Source organism: Opisthocomus hoazin, chromosome 5, assembly GCF_030867145.1.
Source record: "Opisthocomus hoazin isolate bOpiHoa1 chromosome 5, bOpiHoa1.hap1, whole genome shotgun sequence".
Lineage (NCBI taxonomy): Eukaryota > Metazoa > Chordata > Aves > Opisthocomiformes > Opisthocomidae > Opisthocomus > Opisthocomus hoazin.
Genome location: NC_134418.1, coordinates 84,106,756 through 84,130,802, shown reverse-complemented (window position 1 = coordinate 84,130,802; position 24,047 = coordinate 84,106,756). Strand labels below are relative to the sequence as shown.

General features: G+C 48.3%; 1 protein-coding gene across 1 annotated transcript in view; it reads right to left on the bottom strand.

Annotated features, from left to right (window-relative positions):
* KDR (kinase insert domain receptor) overlaps positions 1 to 23,156 on the bottom strand; it is a 34,649-nt gene extending 11,493 nt beyond the window's left edge. Inside the window, exons 1-21 of the mRNA XM_075421983.1 lie at positions 23,046 to 23,156; positions 21,159 to 21,249; positions 20,450 to 20,646; positions 19,181 to 19,305; positions 18,678 to 18,846; positions 17,608 to 17,747; positions 17,243 to 17,411; positions 15,557 to 15,668; positions 15,300 to 15,463; positions 14,343 to 14,499; positions 13,052 to 13,172; positions 12,249 to 12,357; positions 10,327 to 10,671; positions 9,264 to 9,410; positions 8,976 to 9,107; positions 7,225 to 7,331; positions 6,679 to 6,814; positions 6,316 to 6,420; positions 4,955 to 5,068; positions 3,627 to 3,715; positions 1,767 to 1,923 (exon numbers count right to left, since the gene is read on the bottom strand). Coding sequence (XP_075278098.1) covers positions 1,767 to 1,923; positions 3,627 to 3,715; positions 4,955 to 5,068; positions 6,316 to 6,420; positions 6,679 to 6,814; positions 7,225 to 7,331; positions 8,976 to 9,107; positions 9,264 to 9,410; positions 10,327 to 10,671; positions 12,249 to 12,357; positions 13,052 to 13,172; positions 14,343 to 14,499; positions 15,300 to 15,463; positions 15,557 to 15,668; positions 17,243 to 17,411; positions 17,608 to 17,747; positions 18,678 to 18,846; positions 19,181 to 19,305; positions 20,450 to 20,646; positions 21,159 to 21,249; positions 23,046 to 23,097 — 2,938 coding nt within the window. The 5' untranslated portion in view covers positions 23,098 to 23,156. The remainder of the gene's footprint in view (positions 1 to 1,766; positions 1,924 to 3,626; positions 3,716 to 4,954; positions 5,069 to 6,315; positions 6,421 to 6,678; positions 6,815 to 7,224; positions 7,332 to 8,975; positions 9,108 to 9,263; positions 9,411 to 10,326; positions 10,672 to 12,248; positions 12,358 to 13,051; positions 13,173 to 14,342; positions 14,500 to 15,299; positions 15,464 to 15,556; positions 15,669 to 17,242; positions 17,412 to 17,607; positions 17,748 to 18,677; positions 18,847 to 19,180; positions 19,306 to 20,449; positions 20,647 to 21,158; positions 21,250 to 23,045) is intronic.
* Between the last annotated feature and the right edge of the window lie 891 nt (positions 23,157 to 24,047).

Genomic DNA, 24,047 nt, shown 5'->3' with positions numbered 1-24,047 from the left:
TCCTAACCTTACGCCACATTGAACTGGAAGAGCAATCTGAGCCCCTTTTTTTTGGCTGTATAATTATCACTAACAACAACCCATTTCACACCAAACTAGTGCTGCGTAAAATAAACTTCGAGATGATGGGTTTATACCCCAGGTCTCCTTGCTTATTTCCAGAGTATCCACCAGCGGAAAGATTTGCAAAACAATCTCAAAAGAAAAACAACCAAAACCCAGCTCGCAAGTTCCTAGGTCAGGAAAAGCTTGCTGTGGCTTCAGCAGATGGATTTGGAAACCGATGAGAGGGAGGCCCCACCTAGTCCTTACAGGGGAAGAATATGCCATGGGGAGAAAGGCTTGAGTTTGGCAAAAAGCCCCGCTAATTTGGACTAGAAGAAGTTGATACCTGTAACTTCTTTTCACAGCATCAAAGTCTAACCTCATCTTCTGGTGACCTGGAGGAATAATGTACTCCAACATCCAACAAAGATACCTAGGCATTTAGTTCCCGCTGAAATACACAACTTGATGTCTTTGCTCAGCTCCTGATTTTAAGAAGAAAATTTACCAAAAACTACAACGCTGGTTGCTAAAACCCTCATCTCAAGGTCTGCTTCAGGTTTACACGCTACTCACAACATCCCAGCTCAGAGGGTCAGTGGTTACACCACAGAGGTATGAAAAGGACTAAAATGGTAGGGGTTGGAAGGGACCTCTGTGGGTCGTCTAGTCCAACCCTCCTGCCGAAGCAGGGTCACCTACAGTAGGCTGCACAGGACCTTGTCCAGGTGGGTCTGGAATATCTCCAGAGAAGGAGACTCCACAGCCTCCCTGGGCAGCCTGTTCCAGTGCTCCATCACCCTCAGAGGGAAGAAGTTCTTCCTCATGTTCAGACGGAACTTCCTCTGCTTCAGTTTGTGCCCGTTGCCCCTTGTCCTGTCGCTGGGCACTACTGAAAAGAGCTTGGCCCCATCTTCCTGACACCCACCCTTCAGATATGATTCTGTGATTCTGTGGGATGGAAATTCATGAAGTGCATGCCTGACGTCACCTATTAGGGTCACACTGAGACCACGAGATCATCCTCCCTGTCAACATACTGATGTTTTTCTTTGCATTAAATGATTTTTAGTAGGAGTCGAGGTACAGGCAGTTGAGCTATAGCCTCCCTCCTGACCAGTCTGATCCCACCGCTTGCTGAAATCAGCGGTCTTGGAAACATGTTGGCAGCACTGAGCACTTTGTGCTGTCTCTGCCAAAGGAGAACACGGCAAACACTCAGTGAAACTGCTGCAGAGGGTAGGTATATCCAGGGGAGGCCTTGAATGAATGGATAATTCAGGTTTCCTGTTCCTGACAGACCACCTGCGCAGAGGGAAGGCAAATCAACCTCTCTGTTAATAAGCAGCGAAACAGATGGTGTTTCACCATGTTTAACTTCTGGGTAAAAACTGAGGAAATTCAGTTAGCATCCTTGTGCATCCCTCTCTGCACTGCCTTCGGAGTCTGTGCTCTGTGACTTTCCCTGAAGACACTGGGACGTTAAATAGACAGATCTTCAAAAGGCAGCGCACTAGAAATGCACATTTTTCAGACAGGACATCACCCTGGATTGGGCTGAGAGGTTTGGGATGGTCAACTAGATGATCCATAGCTCAGAAACTTTGGTCATACAGGGAACACCCTGACGCAGCTTTGAGGGAGCTTTGGAAATCACTCCTGTCCCTCACCACCCACCACAAGTGACAGCTGTTCCAACACCAGGATAAGACATATCCTACCGTCCTCCTCTTCCACGTCACTCAGGGACCGCTCCTCCACAAAGCCAGAGCTTGCTGAGCTTTGGCTGCTCGTGATGCTGTCCAGCCGTTGCTTCAGGTCCGCAGAGACTTCACCAACATAGTTCTCCTTCCCCTGCCGAAACCTGGCACTTTTGGTCTAGAAATGAGAGAGGAGGTTGTGAGAAATCAGAAGCGGAAAGCATGCTAGAAGCTTCCTCAGGAGAGGCAATGATGCTCCCCACAGTCTGTCCCACGGGCACCAGTGAAGGCAGGGAAGGTAGCCCAGTGCTGGTATGATCGGCTGCTCTGCTCCAAGCCAGTTCTGGTTGGGGGACCAGGCTGGTGCGGTGACGGCACCGGCAAACCCCAACCCATGGCCATGTGGGCTCACCAAGCACCCTCTGCCACCCCACAGCACGGCTTTAGCCTGCTCCCGCATTGTCCCAGCCACCCCTCAGCAACATCTGCACATTCTACGGAATAAAAGCACATTGATGGGATGGCCTTCTCTACCTTCTGGTACCCACTGCTTGTGAAGCACGCGTGGATGCTGCCAAATCCCCTCTCCTACTCTTGAGCCTCTCTGTACTGCTATGGCTTTACCTCCCACTGCTGCAAAGACCCTTCCACTCAACCTCTACCTTTGCCAAAACCCTAACAGCCCTTAAAATCTGATTTATTTCCTTCTTCCCCTAAGCCGCCAAATGCCTCGAGGGAGGCTGCCAGCCCCGCTGGCTTCCTCCACCATGTTTATATTTTCTCCTGCTTTGGTTTGGTAACTTTTCTCCCCTGCTAGGGCTGTTTTTTTCCGTTGCTGATTCCCATCCCCATCGCTTGTGTAAGCAAGGGTCAGCACCCTTGTGAAACCCTGCCTCTTCCTTCAAGGCCTCTCAGATATTTGTTTATCCTTTTTACCTCACAAGAGGATGCACCGGGTTGCCTTTGCCAATATAAAATAGTAAACAATGACTCCAAGGATAAAGAAAAATAACCCCCTGGAGAACTGACAAGCAGTTTGAAGAAGCTCTTATCTAAACAGGGCAGCTGCAGGAAGACTGGAGCTCAGGTCTACCCAGAACCCTCTTTCCCAGCTGTGGGCAGAAAGGGCAGGGTCCCAAGCGTGATGCTCAGCGTTGAGCACCCGCACCCATGCCCTTCATCCAGCAATCTGACCCTTCGAGGGGACGGATCCTCCCAACCCTCCCCAGAAATCAGACCCCCTCGCAGAGGAGACCAGAAATGAGTTTGAAAGCGCCAATTTTTGCCAATCGCCAAACCCACTCTCCTTTCAAACCGGGGTGCAACGAAGGGTTGTTGCAATGGGACTTGGGAGGTGAAAAGCTGAATGTAAACTCATGAGATGCATCACTTACACAAAACAATTAAAGGCAAAAAAAAAAGGTATAGCCTGGTTCAGCAATGAGCCAAGGGGACAGCAGAAAGGATAATCACGTGACAGAAGATACCTAAGGATATCTGATGGATATATACACTAAGCGGGGAGCGCAGTTATTTAAGGTGGTCTGGAGCCTAGCTAAGAAAGGAAAAAATTCAGGCTGATAACCAGAAAAAAACTTCCTGGCAGATACGGCCAAGTGTAGAATAATCTGCCAAGGGAAATAGTGGAAGCCCAGTTCCTTTGCACATTTTGAGCTAACAATAACAAAAGAGCTACACTGCAGGGGCCAGGGGAAAGGCTAGATGACCTCTGATGTCTTTGCCATCTCTCATTCCCATGAGAAGAACTAGATATTCAGCGTCCCCAAGGATTGCCACTATAGTCGACACTAGAAACAGAAACATTGTGTGTGGAAAAAACCCACCAAATCAAACATTCTGCTGTTAACCTCGACTCCTTACCTTGTACGGAACAAATTCACTCCTCTTGCTCCGCAGGTAAGCTGACAGATTTCCATACTTGCAATATTCCACGATCACCATGAGCGGGCCTGTATGACACATACAGCAAGTCCTTAGAACGGCCATTTATATCCTACCTTATCTCACAGCACAATTTGTGGCTAGAAATACACACGTTTCAAAAAACATTCTACTACCCAGAGGTTTTTAAAAACACCAGTAATAAAAAAAATAAACCTAATCAAAGCAGGGAAATTATTCCTTTTCTGCTGCACAAGGAAGGAAGAAAGAGAAAGCACATACTTCTGAACACCACAAGCCTAATTTCATATGTGAAAATGTATAGTGCTGAGCTTATACTTAAAATGCTGATAACTGCCTATGCTAATTGACATTGTAAGGATGCGGCACAGGTATTGGAATGAACTGCAGTGCAATTAACCACTCATCTCCAATAAAGTACACACATGGTTATCCATGCATTTTTGTGTTGGCAGTTGAAGTCCTAAAAACTTTGAACAGGAATCTCAGATTCAGACACAGATTCTTAATATACAGTCCAAATCTGATATTTCATGCTCAAATTACTTCATATAGGCATATGCTACAATGATAAATTTCCATCCTAGGTTCCAGATACTGCCTGTGTCTATTTTATTATGGAATAAACAAAGAAAGAAATATTTATGGATTATGTTTCCTTCAACTACTGCACTTCTGTCATGGAACTTTACAAATTAAATTCTGATCCCACAGTAAGCCAACAAGTCAGCTTCCCTGAAAAATTATTACTGAGTTACTTTTACACTGAATTTCTTCCAAATTAGCATGGAGTGCTGGATTTCTTAAATGAAACATCTGTCCCCAATTATAAATTAAAATAGGTTCATCCACGCAGAGCTGGACTCCAAACTGCACTCTCCCCTCCTACACACACGCAGAGGCACCCACAGCCCATGCAAAGCCAGGGAGGGAAGTCACAGCTCGCAGCTGCACTGTAGCCAGTGACAAGGATAAGACCAACTTGTTAAATCTGGTGCTAGACTTGGACTCAAAGTCCGATACAGACAGGGTGTCCGCTGGAAGAGTGGATCTGAGGTGTGGAAAAGCAATGGTAGGACAGCTAAGGAATGGAGCTGAACGTAGAACTTGGGGCTTCTGCGTCTTTATTCCACCTCTGGACCTACCCACACCGATCAGAATTTCTTTTTTAAAGAAGAAAACAATGTCTTCCAGACCTTAATTTTGACACTTAATTTTCTGTGCAGCAGAAATGGCAGAAACAGGGTTTTCATTAGCACCTTTCCACCCACTGAGAAGCTACTCACCTCCTGGCTTCGTGCAGGCTCCAAGTAAGTTGACAACGTTGAGATGATGGCCAATATGAATGAGGATCTTCAGCTCGGACATAAGCGCCCTGTGCTCACTATGGGTTGCACCCTCTGCAGAGGTAAAACAACACAGATCAGGAGCGCACGCACGGAAAGGCTTTCCCCTCCTCTGTGCTCCGTAATTTTTCCAGCCCATCTAGTGAGAAGTCTTGTTCTTCGGTAGCCTGGGTCAGTTATGCTGCAGGGCAGTGAGGAAAGCCAGGCATATACATGAGTGGGTTGGTTCTCCTCTGCCTTTAAACATCTTCCAAAGTTTGCCAAGGGCAGCACGTCAGAACTGAGACATAAACAATCCAGATGATTAGCAAACACCTTTTTTTCCTACAGACCTTCCAAGCAGTTTGTACTCTTGCTGTTTGACCCTCCCAGCCTTAGAAACATTGTCCCATAGCCATCGCTGGGGTTCAGGGTAAGGGTCCAACGGGTCCATGGACTGGGGGAGATCAGCCCAGGGCCAAACACGCCTGACCCCACAGCCTCATCAAAAGCCTGGAGACGTGGCTGGTGTCCTCATCCCGCAGGGATAGAAGGGGATGAGGAAAGAGCTGAAGAAGTAAGGAGAGAGGGGCGGAGGAGGCAGCTCTCTGCATGCTGCCTGAGCACTGGGAAGCCGGAGGGACAGCGCTTTCTGATTTTTTATCATCAAGCTGCAAGCTCATCCCACTGCAGCGAGTCTGCTGCAGGTCTTGCCTGTGCTTGTGACTGCTCACACTGCACCGTCAGAAGTCCCCCAGCTTTCCCAACCCTTCCTCCAGTACACGACAGTGGGGTACAGCCCCTGGCTACCGGGAGCCCCATTTTGCTGCCCCACCTACGTCCTCCTCAGGAACAATGTGTCTGGGAACTGCAGCTTTCAACTTCGCTGTGGTGAATACAAAGCCCTATAATATGATTTAAAGTGAGGAGAAAGCTGTTCCAGACTATAACTCATTTCGGAGTGTGCCTAAGCCACTGTCTGAGAGTTGCAGAAAGCTACCAGGCTGCATAAGGCAAAAACAGACACGCACAAATTGCTTGCAGGAGGAAATTAATATTATGAACCTGAGTAGATCTATAAAACAATGGCTAAGAAACCACAGTTTGTTAATTTATAATATTTTTTATAATAACTGCTCCAATTATCGATGAGGTAAAGGCATGTGCTTTCCCTAATCATTGCTGCATGACACCAACCGCTCAGCTAAACTTGTATGCACCACCAGTAAAATCATTTTGATTATTTTCCATCCACCAGCTATAGGATCGGCAGTTATCCCTATATTGTGCATTCAAGGGGAAGTTTTAGTCACCATTTTTACCTTTAAGCATCTTGACTGCCACCGTTTTGCAGGTAGCCGTTTTGTCGATCCCGAAGGCGTCTGCTTCTATGACCTGGCCAAAAGCTCCACGCCCCAGAGGTTTACCTTGAAGGGAGAAGATGAACAGACTCGGATTTATTCACCTGGCACAGTGGGCAAAAGGTGCCAAACAAACAGCAAATGTAAACTGGATTTATACATCAGAAATCAGCAGAGGGCTGACAACGGGGAGAGGATGCAGTATATCCCACGGGACCACAGAGCCCACCCGGGGGTCCTGCGTCAGGAGCAGGGTCTGAACCCCCCACCCCGGCACCAGGCTGGCTGCAGCATCACGGAAGGGCTCGTGCAGGGAACACGCACCCAGTTTCAGCCGGTCTCTGGGGAACTCCCACTTGCTGGCATCATACGGGAGCCGTTCGCAGTGCTCGTCTATAGGGACTTCATCGGGATCCATGATGATGGACAAGTAGCCAGTCTTCATGTCCCCTCCATTGGCCTGGAAAATGGCATTGGTTGTAGTTGCACAGATTTTTTTGCTGGTGACATGCAGGCAAAGTGCCATTTTCTCACTTTGTTTCGCTAGTTCCCAGAAATGCCAGACAGGCTACCAATTCCCTACACCATGTCATCATGAGTGTGATCATCGTTAATTACTTGCACTTTTTTTTGTTTTTTAATAAGCAAAACGAGCTGAAACATTTCTTTTTTTTCTCGTGCGAGGGCCTGCTCAATTAAAAACAAATTTCCGCGCCCCGGTTCCAAGCCAGAATGCTACGGCATGGAGAGAAAAAATGCGTCTGTTGATTTAGGAACAATGGAAAGCAACAACACAAAAGGCCTCAAGTCAGCTCTCATTTGTCATGCAAGACCAGCGCTGATAGGACAGTACGAGCATTTTTTCATTACCCGCTTAACGGTCCGGAGGATGATTACGAGAAGCAACCAGAAGAACATGGCAATCACCGCAGTGCCAACGAGGATAATGAGCTCCAGATTTGTTTTCTCTTCAGCGCCTGGGAAGAAATAAATGAATATCTGAGTGATAGTTGGAAGCGTATTGGGTTTGTTCATTCATTAAAGTAGAGAATGGAGTTCCTTGTTCTGAAGGTTCATTTTAAAAGTGCAACATGGGTCAAGGAAACGAAAGCAAAACAAACAAAAAAACTTGGGGTTTTATGTTGGAATATTGTGCTTAAGTTTCGTGCTATTTTACACACCACCCAATTTCTTAGCATCAGCTTTGTTCCAAGGACAGTATCTGGACATCTGGCAAATACAAAAAAGTAAAATTCCACATTTTAAAAAGAAATAATTGTTTTACAATACTCAAAATGAATGACTCTTTCTCCATAAACCAAAAAAAACCCTGTCATACAATAGATAAAGTTCTGTGAGAACGACCCAGAGAACAACCTCTCTCTTGTCTCTTTACGTGCTTTAACTGTGACACGAAAAAACACAGTTCTGCAAGAACACATAAAAATAAGATCTTCTTTACAACATCCCTTTTCCAGTAAAACAGTCTCCAGCAGATACCACCTGAACACCTATTAATGCCCAGGAGCAGCTCTCCTCTTCAGCTCCACATCATGCTCCTGTATTTCACCCTTCGACCACGCAGATTTTCCTACACAGTAGCCCACTCCGTTGCACGGCCCCAAGGACCTGCACTATAAATTTCTTGGAGCGAAACAGTATGTCCTACACAGATATCCAACTTTTACAGGCATGCCCCAGCCCTATTTACCACATCAGCTGAAATCTGCATTGATGTCAGCTGCAGATCATTTCCACCCCATGTAAACGTATTGCCCAACATCTTCATATCCTAATGGGACCTATAAGAGTAACAGGATGCTGCTTTAATTACCTTAACGGAACGGATTGGACAATCACCCTGACTTGTAAGACCGAGGTTTGTGAAGGATTCAGTGGCCAAACTTTGCAAATGTAGAAATATTGAGGGCAAGGATGTTTTAATTCCAGACTTCTCATTGCAACTCTTGGTGGAAAGTCCATCATGGTTCCAGCTACTCAGACTGCAGACTAACCTCTTGTTAGGATTTGTTGTTTATTATTACAAATTGCATTTCAGTGTGCCGCAATAGGACTGGAACAAGTGAGAGATGGGTCTCACAAACGCTGCTTTCAGAGCTTGGAGTCCCCTAACCCAAAATTGCTACTGTTCCTATCACTGGAATGGGATGGCAATCACAAGAGACTGCACCAAGTCTTCACTCTGTTTTCCTCAGATGCTGTGACAGCAATGCCATCATTTAAAAAGTTACCACTGTTAAAAAACACGGTATGACAATTATGTTACCAAGACAACAGAGATACCCCAGGATACCCGCAGGTTTAGGTAGGCTCTGTTGTACAGGTTCGCAGGCAAGATAGACTGGCAGAGTTTTCTTTCTCACCACAAGTAAGATAAATTCAGCTTTTGCTGAAAAGCGCTAAACAACATTGTGAAGAAGCAAGCATCAGCCTCAACAGCTGGGATTATGATGGCTACGACAGCACCCAATTTGAGCTTGATAGGAATGGTCACCAACCTCACGGTGTATTTTCAGATCTCCGATCAGGTTAACCAGTAGATTTTCCTTTTAGTAATTATAAAGATTTCTTGCACAATCTGGAAAGCAGCTAACACTAACCTTCCACTGAGAAAAAAGCCACCACTTTCCTGCATCCAAGGATGTTGCAGGCAAGGCAGGTGTACAGACCTCCATCTTCTTTCCTCACTCGACGTATGGTTAGTGTTTTGTTTCCATCTTTCAAAACAATACCTGGAAAAAAATCATGATTCTCAGTTCTGATATTTTTATGCCACTTTTTGTGTTACAAATTCACAATGAAACTTTCCATGGTGACAATCAGCCGCGAGTCCCATGAAAGAAAGCCCTTAGGTGACAGCAAATTCATAGCAAAGGAGCAATCCTCACCTGAATCTTCAATCAGGGTTTCGTTATTTTTAAACCACATGATGTTTGGAGGAGGAATGCCGTCCGCCGTGCATGACACTTCTATGGTTTCACCAACGTTTGTCGTTTGATTTTCCAGATTTCGTATGAGTGTGGGTGCCATGGGCTCTGTTGGTTTGACAATATGGCAAAATTACTGACCATTGAAGAAAACATCCATTTTTGCAGTAACAGCACTTGATGACACTCTACACGCTTGGCCCAGTAATAAAGTCTCAAACCCTTTTATAACGCCAACAGCCACAGTGTTGATGTTAAGATCATAATTAAACCTCCACATGACATGAGAAAAAACCTAATAGCCAAGAAAATTATAACGGTATTGATGTAACCTGCTCTAGATGGTTTAACCTGTAATTGTAATTGCTCAGGCTGCTGAGGGAAGAGGGAATAGGTGAGAAATTGCTTCCCTCACATTTGTCTGATACTGCTGCTCCATCAAACATCCACTCAGGACAGCCCGTGAATGTGCGTAGGTATTTTCCTGAATCTGCCTAATCAGCCCAGACATCCAGGTCCCAAAGAAAAGTCATCACTATCGGTGTGAAAAGCTGATTGATTATCAGCTTGCATTGCTTGCACCTGAATACCAGCACCACTTCACGACAGTTTTAAATTATAGGCACCACTCCAAACTCCAGAGTCAGTGACACAAAGCTATGTGTTAATGCTGTGAATACACATGTGCATCTACAGGTGGAGGGAAAAACATGCTTTGAAAAGTAAAATTGAGAAGTTGTTCAGCCACACACGTGCCGTTGTTTGTGCAAAAGTCAAACTCATCACCGTGCACAGCACAGTGGCTCGGTCAGTGTTTCCTCACTGGTTCTGATGAAGTAGTAAGTCCCTGCTGTCCGGACAAGCCCCAGACTCGCATTTGACAACAAATTCTCTAAATCTATTTAACAAACTGTGTGCACCACTCAGCCAACAGATGTAAGGCCTGAAGATACCAAAACCTGACACTATTGCAATTATTTTCACACACAACCACCCATTTTGGTTCACGGTAAAAGATCCATACCTTGGACGGTGAGGTGCTTCACCAGGCAGTGCTGGGTTTTAGCCTTTTTGTCCTGAGCGATGCACACATAGTCCCCTCCATCCTGGAGGGAGATGTTACGAAGGATGAGCTCCAAGGTGACGTTTTCACCATTCATATTTGAAACCGTCGCGTTCAGCTTCTGGAGAGCATTGAGGTTCTTGCAGACGGGCATGGGCAGCCCTCCAAAGGGAGCCTGCGAGGCGTGAGCGCTGAGTTTGTACCACGCTAGCTTCTCAAAGGTGAATTTGTCTGCTGTGCATTGCAAGGACATGTTATCCTTCTCTGTGAGCTGATTGCGAGGCTGGAGATTAATTTCAAGACCCCCTACGAGTTGAAAAAATAGACGAAATTCCTATTAGGTTGTGTATTTTGTTGCCAAAATTAACTTGGAAAAGCCATTTTAAAAATAGAGCCTTATCCTCATCTTATCTGGTTTTAAATAAGGAAAAAAAAGACTGAAAAAATCAATCAATCAGTTAATCATCTAAAGAGTACAATCTCATTAAAAGGAATACATTCAAAATGGATCAAAGGCAGGCCCGTGTAATGAATATAGTTCCCCTTCCTGTAGAAACTAACAGCAACCTAAGTGATTTTAAGCATTATCTTCTGGTTCACTTCTAGATCTGGATTAAAATACCACTTCAGCCATGTGCATATGGGGATGGATTTTCCAGAAGACAGAAGCTCTTTGCTACTGGTTTCAAAAATGCTATTACAGTACATCTTTACTCATTTTGTGACACCACATTAATTTCTCTGCAGGTCTTTTCAGGGACTGCCAAAGCCCACCAGCAATCACTCTCGGGACAACAAGTGCCCATTTTGCATCATTTTCAGGGGTCTGCCACTCCACCAATGCCAGCAGAACTAATCGCTTGGCTGAAGGCTGTGCTGCCATTCAGCGAGACCTGGACAGGCTGGAGAGCTGGGCACAGAAGAACCTGATGAAGTTCAGCAAGGGCGAGTGCAGGGTCCTGCACCTGGGGAGCAACAACCCCATGCACCAGTACAGGCTGGGGCTGACCTGCTGAAGAGCAGCTCTGTGGAGAGGGACCTGGGTGTCCTGGGGGACAACAGGTTAACCATGAGCCAGCAGCGCGCCCTGGCTGCCAAGGCCAATGGCATCCTGGGGTGCATTAGGAGGAGTGTGGGCAGCAGGTCGAGGGAGGTTCTCCTCCCCCTCTGCTCTGCCCTGGTGAGGCCCCATCTGGAGTAGTGTGTCCAGTTCTGGGCTCCCCAGTTCAAGAAAGATGAGGAGCTGCTGGAGAGAGTCCAGTGGAGGGCTACGAGCATGGTGAGGGGACTGGAGCATCTCTTCTACAAGGAGAGGCTGAGGGAGATGGGCTTGTTCAGCCTGGAGGAGAGAAGGCTGAGAGGGGACCTTATCAATGCCTATAAATATCTGCAGGGTGGGTGTCAGGAGGACAGGGCCAGACTCTTTCCAGTGGTGCCCAGCGACAGGACAAGGGGCAACGGGCACATACTGAAGCAGAGGAAGTTCCAGCTGAACAGGAGGAAGAACTTCATCACTCTGAGGGTGACGGAGCACTGGAACAGGCTGCCCAGGGAGGCTGTGGAGTCTCCTTCTCTGGAGATATTCAAGACCCGCCTGGACGTGGTCCTGTGCAGCCTGCTCTGGGTGACCCTGCTTTGACAGGGGGTTGGACTGGGTGACCCACAGAGGTCTCTTCCAACCCTGACCGTTTGGTGATTCTGTGATGTTAGACGGCGATTTTAACAGCTGCCTTAGGAAAACTTTAGGTAAACCTAAAACACTAAAGGATTAAACGATTTTATAAAGGACAGGCATCAGATGATGGTGTTGAGGCGTCTATTGTTAGCAAAACAGACGAAATAACATTAATTTAACATGGCTGTCCTCGATAGGGTATACTTACTGGTGACATGAAAGGAGATGACTCTCTCGCTTGACCCAGCTCTGTTCGTAGCCATACATCTATACAAAGCAGATACATTCGCTGCTTGAATCACAAGGGTGCTCACAGTCTACAAAGGAACGATCGAGCAATTTCATCCTGCTGTCTTGATTACATACACATAGATATACAAATAACCAACGTCACTGCTAAAGTATCTACATGAGCCTGACCACCCAACAGCTCAGCAAAGTGTTCTTCAGGTATCTGCATGACCAGAAAACCCTCCAAAGCTCAAATCCACAGCGTGGTGGGACCACAGTCTGTGACCACAAATCCACAGCGTGGTGGGATCACAGTCTGTGACCACAAATCCACAGCGTGGTGGGACCACAGTCTGACTGTGACCACAGCATGGTGGGACCACAGTCTGACTGTGACCACAGCAGGCAGACTTTGGTATATGTGTTGATAAAACTTACACCCACAACTTTTTCCGCTCTTCAGTCACTGCGGCTTCTCCCTGTTGCAGTTAACTGGCAAGATTAACTCACCTAACTTCAGACTGCTAAAAGGTTAAGCGCTGAAATCTAAATAAGTTGTGTTCCTCAATGGAAACTCACTTTGGGTCGGTGTCTAAAGGACCTGAAAGTGTCCACGTCTGCCTATTGGCTTCAGCAGAAGCTTTCATGGCTAGCTGCTAGTATATCCCCAAGTTTAATGCTAGGTGAAAAGAGTCTCATCTCTAGTGATGTATTTCCAGATATGTGGACGGCTGAACAGGGTTAGTCATCCCCAGCCAACAGAAAAGAAAATTTGCTCACCTTTGTTTTCCCGGCAATAGTAACGACGCGGTGCTTAATTTCAACCTGATTCCCACCCTTTCTCTCCGAGATCACTTTCCATTTCCTGCACGCATACGGATTGGCTCCTGAGCGAACTTTCCTGAGATATAAGTAGAGACATATGCATTAGATAAGACAAATATTCACCCTTCAACATATGCATTAGATAAGATGAATATTCACCCTTCAACGTATGCATTAGATAAGATGAATATTCACCCTTCAACAGAGAGGTTTTGTGTTCTCTTTATAATACGCATATATTTATCTATAGATCAGACGCACCACTGGCCACAGCCTGCATCTGGGAGGGAAGAGTACGTTTCTGGAAACATTTCTAATAAATCGCACGCTATAACCTTCCGAGACCTTTGTGCTCTGTAAAATAAGGAACCTCCAAGCCTAAAGGTGAATTTCCTAATTAATCTGCCAGTGTCAGCTCAGTCAGGATGCTTGCAGGGAAGCAGCTATTCTGGGAACAAACCTCCATTCATAAATGGATGATTCAAGTTAATTTAGTTCAAAGGAAGACAGAGAGACATAGAAATCGCTGAACTCCCCACAAGAATTTCTTGAGGACAGTAGCCATTGTGTAGGAAGCAACCAGGCACCAAAGGAAGAAACTAGTGGAAATCATTTTAAAAACAACAACAGGAAAGAAGAATGCTTTTTTTTTTTCTGGCTTTTTTTTTTTTTTAAAGGAAATCTGGGCTTATGGCAGGCCCAGATAAGGGAAGCTGCGTGAATCTCAGTCAGGCACTCTCTCTATCATCCCCCAACATCAATCAGTGCACTTCCTCCGAGATACACTTTCACACAGATAAAAAGCACCGTCACACTCAGCACTTGAGTGCAAGGAAAAAAACCCACCACCGAGACCCGTAATTAGCAAAACCAGCAAGATTCCTTTGTTTAGGATGGAGCTTTGGGCCTGCAGCCTACGGGGGGATCTGAGGAGAGGGCACGCAGGTAGCCAAGAGGCCAAGATGCCCTCCATGAAGGCACCGTGGCAACACGCAGGGGCTGCCGGCTCCTCGCTGTGGGCAGCCCTTGCCTCTGCCCAGAACCATGACCTTGGCAGATCCTACCTGCAACAATCTGCCTATTGAGCACAACAATCTTTTCTTCATTGGCCATTGGGTTTGTGCTCAGTAACGAGCCTGGACAAGGGATGCACCCAACCCAACCCAACCCAACCCAACCCAACTCAACCCAACCCAAACTCAAGAGCTATGAAATGTGTAGAAGATGGCATGGGTTTGGGACTCACTGGGGGCTGAACGTGCACTCCTCCTCCAGCTGCCAGTGCCAGAGGATGGCGGCGGGCGGCGGGACGGCGTAGACGGTGCAGGTGAGCGCCTGCGTCGAGCCATACTTGTAGGAGTCAACGGGGGCCAGCAGTGCGTTCTCGCCGATCTGGGGGGGGACTGGAGGGGAGAGCAGCAAGTGACACCTCCTGCCAATGGTTCCGCATCCACACGCAAGACCCACGGCGACCAATTCATGCCAGGCACCGTGTCCGAGTGCAACACAGAGCATGCCCAAGGACATGTTGGGAAGAGGTGAACCTTGAGGATCAGGCCCTCACGATGCAATGCTTAGGATCTCCTATAAAATACCCGTTCACTACCCCCCGGTTTAAAACACAGCTCTTGGACTCCCAGCACCATGCCCAACCATTAAATGCATATTATTCCCCAGCTCTGATCCCACCGTGTGTAGCCTTACTGCCCTTTCCAGGACCTGTGGTCTTCAAAGCGTGGGGGCTAGGCTGTTTCCTGGGGAGCAGAGAGGAGGAGTAGGAGGAAGAGGAGGGTTGCACAGGGCAGGGCAGAAGAGGAGGGACAGCCAGCGTGGGGCAGGAAGGATGAGCGAGGTGGGACAGGGCCAGGATGGAGCGGGGTGGGGGAGGACCCTGGAAGTACAGCCAGCAAGGAGGGCAGGAAAAGAGCAGGACACAGAGGCAAAGAAATAATATACAGAAAACAAAAAAACTCACACACAACATCATCATAACAACAAGACCGGGAGCGTGCAGCCTCTTGAGCAGCACGTCCTGGAACCAAGAGAGATGGGCCACCTCTGCCCTTGCTGGGCTGAGGTTCAAGCACTCTCCTCCTGGTCTCCACCCCCGATCTTCATAGCTGTGGGATTAATTTAATCCTAAGAATGGTAAAAGACCACATCCACACACGAAAGAAAGGTACCCCTTTGGTACACCACTTACCGTTCACAAGCAGGGTAAACGTGTGTCTCTTCTGCATCTTGTTGGTAGGGTTCGTAAGGACAACGGTGTAATTCCCAGCGTCCTTTTCAGCCGCTTCAGTGATCACTAACGTGTAGCCAAGTTTAACCGTATGATTTGCATTGATGGCTTTTCCGTTTTTATACCTGAAGGCAATACAGAGTGCTCTGAATACTTTAGAGGTTCTCCTTGAGTAAGAATAGCTCCGTTTCTCAAACACGTTGTGTCCTGGCTCTTACCATTTCACCTCTGGCGGAGGGTATCCTTTAAACTTTACAGGAATTCTGACTGTATCACCTAGCCTCGTCTCAACCATATTCTCCATTCTCTCCAGATGAATAAAAGGACTTTCTGAAAAAAAAAAACCAAAAAACAGCAACCTAAATGGTCTTTCCAAGTGGACCAAAGTGTAAGTGGTCTCCATTTGGGTTAGCACTTAACAGCAGATGACAAATAGAGGCCAGTGACAGGACGTCACTGGTAAAGCACAGTTGGCTCCAAACTGGACTCTGGAGAGATGGACCCACCATGAAAATCCAGCCCCTTGCATAGAGGAACAGGCCAGTTCCCCCACCGAGGAGCTGTTGAAATCAGAGACGAGACCCAGCTCTCAGGATGGTGTGCCAGCTGTCAGACCTAGTGTCAGATCTGTGTGTGTGTATATACATATATATACACACACACATATATATAAATACATATCATAAAACTGGCTCAATCTGCACATTCCAGGAAAAAATAGCATTCAAAACTACAACGTGACAAAGTTAGATACTTTCAGTCTCTTCCCAAGTATGTATTTGAACCATTGCAGCCAGAGAATACTTTAAAATGATTTACTTTACTTGTTATGAGTTATAAACTTGCATTCAGACTAAGACAGTGATTAGCCTTTTGACTAAGATTTAGGGTGGTATGGACTTAATATCTGGCACACTCACTATCTTATTTTGGCTTCTGAAGAGAAAGAACCCAGTAGAAAATTGAGTCTATCTTTAATCACTGTGCCACATCATAAGTCTTAATGTTTTTTTTAAAAAAAAGCCATTAATATTCTGGCCCCTGAAATCATATTTCAGGCAAACCAGCCTCCTTCAAAATACAACACCTTGTCTGCCTCAGGGACTAAAAATGGGCTGTTCTCATGCCAGCGATTTTTTTCTAGTGGTAAGCCAATGGAGCCGCTGGGGCTGTGCCCAACAGCGGCTTGAGAAAAGGCTGTAGGATGTGGCCCCGTACTTATCCATGCACTCAGCTAAAGTTGTTTCCTTTGCATCATTTCCGTATGACCGAAACTCCATTTGATTCATCTGTTCATAATGGAAAAGCTGGAATTTTTATTCTCCTAGCTTCATTCATGCTGACCCAGACTCTTGTCTCACAGAGCCACTAGAATCTAGCGTAAGTTCACCTCGAGGGACAACAGGCAGCCCTTCTCCAAAGGCATCTACACAAATTCAGATTGACAGGACTTCAAGGAGCTCATAGAATCATGGAAGCATTAAGGTTGGGGAAAACCTCGCAGATCATCAAGTCCAACCATCAACCCAACACCACCATGCCTGCTAAACCACGTCCTGAAATATCTATACATTTTTTGAGCACCTCCAGGGATGAGGACTCAATCACTTCTCTGGGCAGCCTGTTCCAATGCTGTGGTCAACACAGAAGAGGACCAGAGGCTCACCTCAGTCTATTTCACTGCTCATTTTCCTACAGGATTCTACAGCTTCCAGTAAGATACAGCACCCTTTAAAATCTTGTCACTAGCTAAGCTTGTGGTGTAAAAATAATCCTATGGTTGGTGCAAGAGAAATACTGCAGCTGCAGTTTGGTTCATTTCTGTCATTGGATTTGACAATGCATCCCAGTAATTAATCCCAAATCTCAAGCAACCAACAAAACCGAAGCAGAAGATGCCATACCATGGATAATGAAGTAACTGCTGTTTTTCATGTTCATCCGGCCACTGGATGCTGCGCAAGTATATCGACCTTTGTCACTTAAGGACACGCTGTCGATGGTCAGGGTGCTCACAAACTTCTTTACTTCTCCTGCAGTGGTTTTTAAATCCCTGATGGTCGCACGTTTTTCCTGTAACAGATAGAAGACAGAGGTGTTTGGGAATTTTATCGGTGCTCCTCCTGTCACACTCTGCACATCCGTACCTACTAGCAATTTCTTTGTGTATTATCATCTGCTTCGTCAATATGATAAAGGGGGGCAGTGACATTGGAACCAAATCAAATTTCATTGTGATACTGGCACCTTTAAGTTATTACAGCTTTACCTTGATGGAAGGGTAGTCCCATTTAAAATCAATCCCTACATTCAGCTCCGTTCTTACGGTGCAATTGAGTACAAGTTTTTCTCCTACTGCCAGCTCTACTTGGTAGTGCGGGTTCATCGTCAGGTCATAAATTCGGTATCCTAGAGGAAGGAAAAGGTACACACAAATCATGGAGACACATCCCCACCCCTAGCAATAAGTGGGGACTTTATTTAGAATGACAGTCTGGCGTTGGTAAAATTATCCAAAGTTTACTTTGTGCAAGAAAATATTTTAAATATTCCAAAGCAGAATATGCTGAATGCAGAAATTCTGCATAAATTCTGAATCTGCTCCAAATCAGAGCGGAGACTGATGAATTTGGTGGAGAACCAAGAGCCTGCTGCAAAGAGTAAAGGGTGGAGGGCTGCTACGCCTTCCTGCCAAGCAAGGCGAGACCCCCTTGGTGCCAACCAGCTGCTTGAAGAGGCTGTTGCATCCTCAGAGCCAAAAGGGAAATAGCTGCAGCTTCAGCTCAGGCTTGAGCCTCCACAGAATCATCATGTTACTTCTGGGTTTCGCTGAACAACTGACAAAATAACGCCAGGAGAGCATAAACCCTCGTCAGAGTTGGGACATAGGTCTGAAGGAGAGGAGGCGACGTAGCTCCCAGCGTGACCTTCAGCTCCCCCTTTCCCTTGGTACCCCCTCAGAGCAATTCCCTCCCGTCTGCTGCCGAGCGATGCCTGCCTCTAGTTCCCCTCAGCTACGACTTGGGCCCTGGGTAAGTGAACAAAGGACAGAACCCAGTGATTTTCGGAAAAAGGCTTGCATTGTCAGGGAAAAAAAGAAAAATCCCTGGCATCTCTGTAATACTAAAAATAGAAGCACTTATCCCAACGATCAACCAGCAAGAATACAATACGTTGCATTTAAAAGAAAAGTAATAGATATCACAACATCCATTTTGCATTAGCTGCACTGTCAGTATTGAATAACCCAGAGTCCAACCAAATGTAATTGGTTCAGTATGTTGTAGCAAGGAAAATAACATTGGCTATAGAGCAAAAAAACAAAACCCTTTGGCTTACCTACAACTGCGACTATGTATATCACAGACTGGTAGCTCTCGTCGTCTATTTTAGCTTCGCAGAAGACCATGCCCGCGTAGTTGATTAAATGACTGGGTATAGTGAAGCCTTTCTTGTTATCCCACGAAATCGATTTGCCATCAGGAACAAATATCTTTTCCGGGTATTTCTGTTTGAAATATTGATAAAATACACAGTCAGGTTTCAAAAAAATCAGACAACTCTGAACTTTCCAGTCCACCATTTTCCATAGCTGCGGGGTCCCAGTTTTAACATCCTAGGTCAGGCAATCTCCCTTCCGCGGGCAATCTGAGAGCGCGGGATCACGGGCGAGTACAGCTACTGCACTCACCTTCCCATCATGGGCTGTAAAATTCCCAAGGATGGGCAGAAGTTTTTAACTAATGCATTTATATATATATATATATATTTATATATGCGATGTATTTGTTTCACTGTGATTTCGACTAACTCTTATAATAATCAGGGGTTTTATTCCTTACCGCGTGCAGAGATACGTTGAGATTTGATACGGTTCCAAGGCACGGCACCACCACGGTTTTGTTCTTGGTGATGTACACGATGCCAAGCTGATCGCTGACTGAAGTCACAAACGGAGATCTGTAATCTAAAAGAATATTCAGCTGGTAAATGGATATTATTCGTCACGTGATCACAGAATCACAGAATGGTCGGGGTTGGCAGGGACCTCTGTGGGTCACCCAGTCCAACCCCCCTGCCCAAGCAGGGTCACCCAGAGCAGGCTGCACAGCACCGCGTCCAGGCGGGGCTGGAATATCTCCAGAGAAGGAGACTCCACAACCTCCCTGGGATCACGGAGGAAACTTTTCCAATTTGGTTCCTTCCCTACCTATGTCTTCTCAAATAAGTTTTGTTCTTAAATGATGAGACTAAGTAGGGGGAGACATATTTTGACAGGTCCCCTCCCTAGCTTCACAAAGTTATCATTCTCAAAACGGGTGCACTTGGGAGAGCAGCTTCCTGCCGCCGCAGCCTTTCTGCTGACAAAATTCTGATTTACCCTAGCATGACTTGCCTTGCTTAAGCACTGCAGGAAATATCAGTTAAAAGTAGTGACATGCTACATCGGCTCCCCAATGGCAGCGTCCTTTCCAAAGTCAGAGCAAAAAAAAAAATATAGTAAGTTCATGATCTTACAAAACAAGCTAACCCAGGTACATAATGACATCTCGTTTTTTCAAAATGGTCACTAGAAGCTAACAACACAAAGGGAACGGGGCGCACCAGAAAACGAGCGCGAAGCCACCGGTGCGAGGAGGCAATGCCTCAAGGAACGCGCGTACCTAAGCCCAGCGCGTACCTGGGCGCTTTGCGGTGCCGGCGATGCTCAGCTGCCGTGCCCGACAGCCCCAGTTTGAAACCTCTTGCAGAAGTGGACTCTACCATCACAGGCAGCGAATGCATGGAAGTTTATGTTTTGGGGTTGTTTTTTTATTTTTAATGGTATCAGAGAGTACAAATCATGAAAGGGATTGGATCTGTTTTTTTTAACAAATATACAATCTCCGTAACCCTCCCTCGTATGAAATTCCAAAGGCTCTTCTCTTGATGGCAGCTAGTGCGCTGTCACGTAATTACTCAACACAAAAACAGGAAAAATAACCATTTCACAGGATCAGAAATTCTAGGATTGGTAAGTTTTAGGTCAAACCTGTTTTGGGATACTTGATATCCCTTTTTTCTCTTGATGCTTCAGGGAAGAGTCGCCGAAGAACCATGCAAGCCCTTACCTTGAACATAGATGTAAATGGTTGTAGCTGCCTGGTTGTCCCTGTAAAGGCACCTGTAGTCCCCTGTGTCGTTGCCGATGACCTTGAGGAGAGTCAGCGTCTTGCAGTAGGGGCCATCGCTGCAGTCCGTCACCGAGATACGCTTCTCTGCACTGCTCTGGTTGCTTGGCCAGGACCACTCCAGTGGTCTCTGACCGCTGGGAAAGCAAATGTTAGAGGAGCGTGAGCATGCGACGAGCGCCGGTACTGGTGCCAAGGTGGGGAACCCCAGCCATGATAGTCTCTACAGCTATGGAGAAGAACAGGCTTCATCCCGTCACGTGGAGCATCAAGCCACGTAGGATAAACTCACATCAATCTACCTACCGTTAATACCTCTTAGGAAGCTACTTGAGATTCACGTTGTGCTGAATCTAAGGGACGTGGTACCCGAAAGGGAGCGTCCAGAGCACGGCTCACCAGCGGGTTCCACGAGGACCCGGCTGATGCTTCCTCCCCCAGGCCACCCCGCGCTTCCCACCTCTCCCTCCTGCAACCTTCCCGCACCGTTCCTACAGCCTGCCAGGGCAAAGCGAGCTGCGGGGCACAAAGGCAGCGGGGAGAAACGGGAGCGATGGCGGGAGAGAGACCGAATCCCCTGCGACTCTGTACGAAAACTCAGGACGTAAATTAGCCCCACCAACATCACGTGGACCAGATCTGCCCTTACCTGCACGTAATATTTAGAGTGTCGTTTGCAGTTATCGTGAGGACATCTTTTTGGATGCTAAGGGTTGGCTGATCCAGAGAAATAAATAAACCTGAAAAAACATGTTAAAAACCCCTCAAATCAACGCGATAAGCAAAGTAAATGCTACCCAAGCAGAAAAACCTCATACACAAGAATACGCGGCATGTTTTAAGCGGACACTTTCACATCACCTACTCAACAGTGAAGGGTAAATAATGACTTTTCACACATCCCAGAAAGTTCAAAAACTCTGTCATAACAGGAAGCCAAGGCAGATGGTCAGGAGCTAGCTGCGGAGCACTACAATTCAGCCAGCCAGGGTGGAGTTCCTGTTTCCTTGCGTTGCCAACTTCAAGGTCTAACGAGAGGATGTGGGACATTGAAACGAACTGAACCTTCATCTGATGATCTCACTCCCCGGGGAAAGGGATTACCAACTTTTCTTATAATAAACTGAATATACTTAGGTTCTCCGAGACTGCTAATCAATGAATTACATGAAGAAACTATTTTACGGTTTGTCACCAATTCAAGATCCCATGAATTTATTTTCTCCCACGACTTTCTAAGGTTAGATCTTTCCTCCTCAGCAGTTAGGCAGAAATCTATTTCTCCCAGAGTTTATTCACGCAAGGGCTTGCATCACGACCACCCCGAGCCACCCGCGCTGGCGAGGGCTGCGACCTGGGTGCCAGTGCTCGCTCTCAGGCAACAAGCCCAGCTTGCACCATGTTTGCGAGGACCACGGGGAGAGATTTTCCGCCCGCTCCGGCTGCTCCCATCGCCGTCAGGAATCCCACCTCGCCGGGGCGAGCCAGCCACCCCAGCCAGGACAGGTCAGCCAGCTACGACGGGCAACAAGCAAGCACGGCCAGAGCGGGACCTTCCCTGTTTCCCTAGTATTTCCCCACGCTTTAATCACTGGCAGCCCGAGCAGGCTCTTTGCCGGTGATGGGTTTCCCACATTTGGCTCCGGGGACATTTTGCTCTCGGAAATGACGGCTGATGCTGGAGCCAAGCGAGCAGGACGCTACACCATGGCGGGCAAGCCCCGTCCGATGGGCCAACACCGGCCAGACAGACAGGAGAGGGCGAGAGGACAGGAGAGGAGAGAACTGGAGACAATTGGAGAGGGAAGGACTGGAGAAGAGAGGACTGGAGAAGAGAGGACTGGAGAAGAGAGGACTGGAGAGAACTGGAGAGGACAGGACTGGAGAAGGGAGGACTGGAGAAGGGAGGACTGGAGAAGGGAGGACTGGAGAGAACTGGAGAGGAGAGGACTGGAGAGAACTGGAGAAGAGAGGACTGGAGAGGAGAGGACTGGAGAGGAGAGGACTGGAGAGGACTGGAGAAGGGAGGACTGGAGAAGGGAGGACTGGAGAAAACTGCAGAGGAGAGGACTGGAGAGAACTGGAGAAGAGAGAACTGGAGAGGAGAGGACTGGAGAGGAGAGGACTGGAGAAGAGAGAACTGGACGGGAGAGAACTGGACGGGAGAGAACTGGAGAGGAGAGGACTGGAGAGGAGAGGACTGGAGAAGAGAGAACTGGAGAAGAGAGAACTGGAGAGGAGAGGACTGGAGAGGGAAGGACTGGAGAGGACAGGACTGGACGGGACAGGACTGGACGGGAGAGAACTGGAGAGAACTGGAGAAGAGAGGACTGGAAAGAACTGGAGGGAAGAGGACTGGAGAGCAGAGGACTGGAGAGCACAGGGCAGGAGAGCAGAGCAAGCCCGCAGCGCCGGGAGCCCGGTCCCACCCGCTCTACCAGCCCCGACAACCCCGAGGCAAACCCGCACCGCGCCGTGCCCGGCACCCGACCCTCCCCGGACCCGGGGGGTCCCGTTGCTCCCCGGGGGGCCTTACCGGGACCCAGGCACAGCAGGACTGCCAGCAGCCGCGCCGCGCCGAGCTCCATCCCGGGGAGCCGAGCCGAGCCCAGACGAGCCGATCCCAGCCGCACCGCACGGCGGGGATGCGGGACCCCGGCGAGCAGCGCCGCCCCTCTTGAGCCCGGGGCGGGGCTTGTCGCCTAGGCCCCGCCCACCCCGCCGAGGCCCCGCCCCCGCGGCCGAGCCCGCCGGGGATGCCCGGGTTTGGGGGGGGTGCCAGGGTTTGGAGCGAGGCGCCCAGGTTTGGGGGGATGCCTGGGTTTGGAGGGGGGTGCCCGGGTTTGGAGGGGGGTTCCCAGGTTTGGGGGCGGTGCCCGGATTTGGAGGGGGATGCTCGGGTTTGGAGGGGGGTGCCCGGGTTTGGAGGGGGGTGCCCGGGTTTGGAGGGGGTGCCCGGGTTTGGAGCGAGGCTCCCAGGTTTGGGGGGATGCCTGGGTTTGGAGGGGGGTTCCCAGGTTTGGGGGCGGTGCCCGGATTTGGAGGGGGATGCTCGGGTTTGGAGGGGGGTGCCCGGGTTTGGAGGCGGGTGCCCGGGTTTGGAGGGGGGTTCCCAGGTTTGGGGAGGGTGCCCGGATTTGGGGGGGATGACCGGGTTTGGGGGAGGGTGCCCGGGTTGGGGGGGATGCCCAGGTTTGGAGAGGGGTGCCCGGGTTTGGAGCGAGGCGCCCAGGTTTGGAGGGGGTGCCCGGGTTTGGAGCGAGGCTCCCAGGTTTGGGGGGATGCCTGGGTTTGGAGGGGGGTTCCCAGGTTTGGGGGGGGTGCCCGGATTTGGGGGGGATGACCGGGTTTGGGGGAGGGTGCCCGGGTTGGGGGGGATGCCCAGGTTTGGAGAGGGGTGCCCGGGTTTGGAGCGAGGCGCCCAGGTTTGGGGGGATGCCTGGTTTTGGAGGGGGGTGCCCGAGTTTGTGGGGGGTGCCCAGGTTTGGGGAGGTTTCCCAGGTTTGGGGGAGGGATGCCCAGGTTTGGGGGGATGCCC